At 35.6% G+C, this 5,638-nt stretch overlaps 1 protein-coding gene across 1 annotated transcript; it reads right to left on the reverse strand.

Moving 5' to 3' along the window:
- Positions 1–709: 709 nt before the first annotated feature.
- On the reverse strand, positions 710–4,850 carry LOC114167119 (receptor-like protein 7). Its single transcript, XM_028052080.2, has one exon. It carries the CDS (start codon positions 4,445–4,447, stop codon positions 1,082–1,084), a length of 3,366 nt encoding a protein of 1,121 aa, XP_027907881.2. The 5' UTR covers positions 4,448–4,850; the 3' UTR covers positions 710–1,081.
- Between the last annotated feature and the right edge of the window lie 788 nt (positions 4,851–5,638).

Here is a 5,638-nt window from a genome sequence, read left to right on the forward strand (position 1 = left end):
AATTTTTCTTTTTGTAAATACTAGTGGGTACCCGTGAATATCCGTAGATATTAAAAAAATATGCAAGTACTCACATAACGAATACTCGCACAAATATAGGTATGGATACATGATGGATATTTATCCAGCGGGTAGGGTACATGAGAGCTACTCCCCGTATCATAACCGTGCCGTTGACATCCCTAATCACAAGAGGTTAGTAACACTTCGTTTGTTTATATATTTTTTAATTTTTGTTTTTATGTATGAAGTAGGAATATTTTTAATTAGTTTTTATCAAAATTAGATTATGATTAAAATATCGTTACAATTAAGATTTAAATTAATTTAAGTTGAATAATTATAATTAACACTAGTAAAGTTAAAATTAAAAGTAAGATTAAAATTAGAATTATAATCAATATTAGACAATGTGTTTTTCCTAGTTACTTTATTTTTCCTTTATTACTATTACATATGATTTATAAGATAATTTTGTGTATTTAAGTAAACGTTGATGATTAAGTAAAATTTCAATATTTATTAGTTTGTACCAACATTGGATAAATTTAGAGGGAGCCTTCACCTCCATGTAAACATTCGCCACTGGATTAATAACTCTTTCCAAAGAAACCGAACGCCGACACAAAATGTGCCCGCGTCTTAGGTTGTGATTTACTAAATCCAAGTCTGCAGTATAAACCTGAGTTTTCCTTTAAGTAAACAGTAATTCAGTGTTAAGTAATTTATACCAACTATTCTGAAAAATGAAATTATTGTTGTGCATTGTGCAGCATAGACATTGGAGTGATTGAGCTCTGGATTGGTTGTCTCCCACGTGTTCGTTGAAAATCCTGATTGAGCATCGGCTATATTCTGTAAGTTTATTTATTTGTCTATTTATCTTGCTTATGACCGATTGGTACATAAGTTTCCTTCTGAAAAATCAGAGCTGTCATTATTATTTCTTTCTCATTATTGCTTGCCACTCTAGATAACTTTGATGTGTATTATGTACAGCATATACATATATGTTTTCAAAAGGAAAAAAGTGAAGACAGCAAGGAAAGAACAAATCAGAAAATGATCACCTTGTGTGTTATTAAGGGGAATATGATTTTGATGAATGAGTAGAATTTGAAGCTGATGATGAGGGGTAACATGTGCAACTGGGGTCATGAATGACCCTCTTCATAGATATGTCAAGTTTCGAACAGAAAACACAATACCTTCCTCTGAAGCTTGGATAGTCCCAATCATCTTCTTCACTAGAATCATCTTCCAGGTCTTCTGCATCATCACCCCCTTCGTCATCCTCAATGGGGATATAAGCTAACCCGAACAGTGAAAAAACTCGCATAAGAAAATTATCAATGGTATTATTGCTCCATTTCCTTCCTCTCTCCCATATCATCAATATCGGAAGAAATACTCCGGCTCCAACCCCAAAACCAACTCCAGTGACTATGTACTGCCAATCAAAGTCTTTGGCTGTTTTTGTAGTTTCAGGACTGGTATTGGCACTGCAGTTTGTATTCAAAGGCGGGCCACACAATCCTTTGTTACCAATAAACGAAGTTTCTGGAAATGATTGAATTTGGGTGCCTGTGGGGATTCGCCCAAAGAGATTATTGAAAGAGAGGTCAAGGACTGATAGGAAGGATAAAGTTGCAAGTTCCGTGGGAATATTTCCTTCCAGTAAGTTCCTTGATAAGTCTAAGGACTCAAGCTCCTTCAGATTTCTAATTGATTGTGGAATTTTGCCAGAAAAGGCATTTTTTGACAAGTTAAGGGTATAGAGTGCCTTAAAGTCAAATAGCTCATTTGGTATTTCCCCTTCAAAATGGTTGGATGAGAAGTCGATCGAAGTGAAGACAGTTAGAATCTTAATCAGATCCATCCGTTGACCTTTTATTGTAACTGTCACTGAATCACGATAATATATTTGGTTACCATATTGAAGAAACTGATATTGGATATGTTTTACCTTGGATTCAGCTTGGTTTTCATCAGACATCATTGCCTCCCACCTTGTGAAGCAGTTTCCAGGTAGCTTGCCAGTGAAATTGTTGAAGGCCAGATCCACTATTTGAAGCATATGCCATGTGCCGTTGGTCTTTGGACATCCAATTTGACCATGCAAATTATTTTTTCGTAAGACTAAGACCCGGAGTGTGGATATGTTTTTCAACAAGCAGGGAAAGACATCCATAATCTTGTTTTTTCCAAGGTCCAACACTTCTAATGAAGTACAATTTGAAAGAGATTTTGGAATCTTTCCATCTAATTTGTTGTTATGGAGATCCAGAGTCCTTAGAGAACAAGCAGCTGAAAACATATCTGGCACAGGACCCGTGAGATTGTTATTTCTCAGATTTAATACCCCAAGGTTCTCATTCATTGCCATTAAACATGAGGGAATGGCTCCAGAAATGTTATTATTGGAAAGATCAAGCACTTGAAGATATGTAGCATTGCAGAGGGAATCCGGAATACTGCCACTCAAAGTATTGTTTGAGAGAGAGAAAAAAAATGTGAAAGGCATGTAATTACCAATGTCTTGTGGGATAACAGAGTTAAATTTGTTGCTTGAGAAATCCAAATAGAGCGTATTTTCAGGAATAACAGGTAATGGCCCCTGAAGTTTATTATGATGAAGATCAAGGACAACCAACTTGGAAGATAAATTCTTCAAAGGTCCTTCCAAATGAGTCAACAAATTATGAGAAATATTAAGCCTTTCAAGATTCTGTAGTTTCCAAATCCAGTTGGGCACCATTCCTTGGATATGGTTATCTGAAAGATCTAGAGAAGCTATTCTGGAGTGATTTCTCAAGAAACCAGGGAAAGTTTTCAAGTTGCAGGATGCCAACCTTAGATTGCTGATGCTGGGAAAATAAGATTGGTCAGCATTTGTGTCATTCACATCGACTGATAAGTTGTTGTATGAAAGATCTAATGTAGTTAAATTTCTGAGTTCGGAAAGCTTATCTAGATTTATTTTCCCGTTTAACTTGTTTGAAGAAAGTGTGAGGACAGAGAGTCTACTGAGTTGGTATATAGATGTTGGAAAAGACCCTGATAGATTATTGCTACTTAAGTCGAGGATTATTAATTTAGAAGAAGACACATTTGTGAATTCATCTAGTTGACCAAACTGATTATGGGAAAGCATAATTTTTTGCAGGTGTGGAAGTGTAAAAAGGGATGAAGGAATGCTCCCACCAATCGCGTTATAACCCAGGTCAATGCTAATGAGATTCTTCTGTCCTTCAAAGTGAGAAGAAGACGGAACTGCACCACTCAAACCATTATTAGAAAGGTCTAAGTAGGTAAGTTTTTTGGCCATGTCAAACGATGCAATTCGACCTGTAAAGTTGTTATATGACAAGTCCAGGTAACTGAGTTCTGTGAGGTTTGACAATGAATTGGGAAGCGTTCCGTTAAATCGACAATAAGAAAAATCCAATTCAGTTAAGTTCCTCATGTTCCCAATAGAGTTTGGAAATGCTCCAGAGAAGCTTGTGTTACTTACTCTTAAGGTCTGAAGAGATCCTAGTGGGAAGTCTGGAAAGAAACCTTGGAGATTGTTGTTGAAAGATACGTCAACAATTGACAATGTTACAATGTTGAAGATCTTCTGTGGAAATGTTCCAGTCAACTGACAAGAAGGAAGACTTAGGATGGTCAGAAATTTCAAATTGGCAAATGTTTCTGGAACTTCGGAAGATAAATTGTTGGCATCAAGAACAATGACTGATAGATTCTCAAGGCTTGATAGGGAAGCCTCCAGGGGTCCTGAGAGATTGCACTGTGACATGCGAACTTCTTGCAGGTCATGCAGTGACATCAAAGCACTGGACCATTCATGTCCTGGAGCTGATATACTTACACCATCCAAATATAGTTGCCTAATACTTGTGAGATTTTGGACAAGCTTTCTTAGATTTGGGTTTTCAAGCTTCAGCCCATGCCCAGTTAAAGAGGAAAAAGAAGAGAGATCAAGAGTAACCAACCTTGTCATTTGAGAAATCTCTACTGGAATCTGACCCTCAAAGCCCGACCATGACAAATTGAGATAAGTCAAATTTTCCAACTTGTTAAATCCAGATGGAATGGCAGAACTGAAATTATTACCGGCCAAATTCAATTTCTGGAGATGTTGAAGACTGAAAACAACACTCGAATCATCAAATCCACCACCGATCAATTCTCCACTCAGGTCAATGCCAGTGACACGTCCCTCCTCGTCACACGTTACACCACTCCAATTGCAGCAATCGATGCTTTGATTCCACAACTTCAGTTTGCTGGAATTTTCAGGCTCAAATGTGAGGTTGTTCCTCAGTTGAATCAGCAATGATTGTTGATCCTCTAGACATTTGCCAGTGGCGGCAGAGAAGCAGATACTGAGAAATATCAAGTAGCAGAGAAAGAAAGAAAGCAATGAAACTAATGTGATTCTCATTGGTGTCAACTAAGAGGGACAATCACCCAACACAACACTGAAAAAGGGAAGGAACATATGATTGTTTCATAAAGTTTAAGACCCATGAACAAGACCCTCGTGCCCCGTGTTCCCCACTCTACATCTTCTTAAACTCCTCTAAATTTTGCAAGGAATCTAGGCCAAAAGTGTGCAAGTTGTGTTGAAGACGGGTAGAGTGCAGAGAAGGTTAAGTGAAATAGATTAGAATGAGCTATTTTGAAAACAGAATGCTGACAATAGATTGGTCAGAGATAGCAGCTTAAAGCCGCTTGCACCGTTCAAAGTAAACTTAGTCATGAGCTATAAGTTGATTTTGTAAAATGCTGGTTTGCTACAAATGATGAAAAGTTAGGCTACGTTAGTGTGAAGACTAAGATTTTTTTTATTGCATTTTACGCGTTTTGATGTCGACCCATCCATTCATGTATTGACTTTTTTTGGTAGCTTCCGATGTGAAACTGTGCAAATTTAGATTATTCAAAACAATGACCCTACCCTTCATAGAATACTGATATAAATCATTGCACTTTTGACAGCATTATTATGGCGACAATTTCCATTCAGTGGAGGAACCACAACGGTAGGTATTATTTCATTATGCGCAATCTTACCGTTGAGGTAGCTTTTCATCTACGGGAAATTATTTTATTTATATTTAACTTTTCTTGAGACTGACATTTAAACATTTTGGGTCATTTTGTTTATGAGAGTTTATAAAAATATATTTAGTTATTGGTTCAAACATTGTTTCAGTTGTTTAAATTTAAGTTAACTATGTACACTGTAATTAGAAAAACCTCTTGATTTAGTCTCTTAATGGATTTGTCTTGCATTGAAATACAAGATTGAGTATTTGATAATAAGAATGTAAAACTGAAATAAATTGTTATCTTAAATACGGTTTGTGAATGATAGATACATTAAAATAAATAGTTTTTAAGTTATATGAATTAAAAGATTAATTTTAAATGTTGGAAAATAAATTTACTCCAAATTCGTCAAAACTGAAAATTTATTTAATTTTTTTCAATTTCTAAAGTGATGTATTTACCGTCACTTTATGTGATGAGAAAGTTTTAGTTCTACTTAAGAAGATCAGAAAAATTCATTTATAAACATTTATTAGAATATTTTATTCTTAAAAATATATTATTAATCTCTTTTATCAAA

This window comes from Vigna unguiculata, chromosome 10, assembly GCF_037176805.1.
Source record: "Vigna unguiculata cultivar grain cowpea cultivar isolate G323 ecotype 2 chromosome 10, ASM3717680v1, whole genome shotgun sequence".
Classification (NCBI taxonomy): Eukaryota; Viridiplantae; Streptophyta; class Magnoliopsida; order Fabales; family Fabaceae; genus Vigna; species Vigna unguiculata.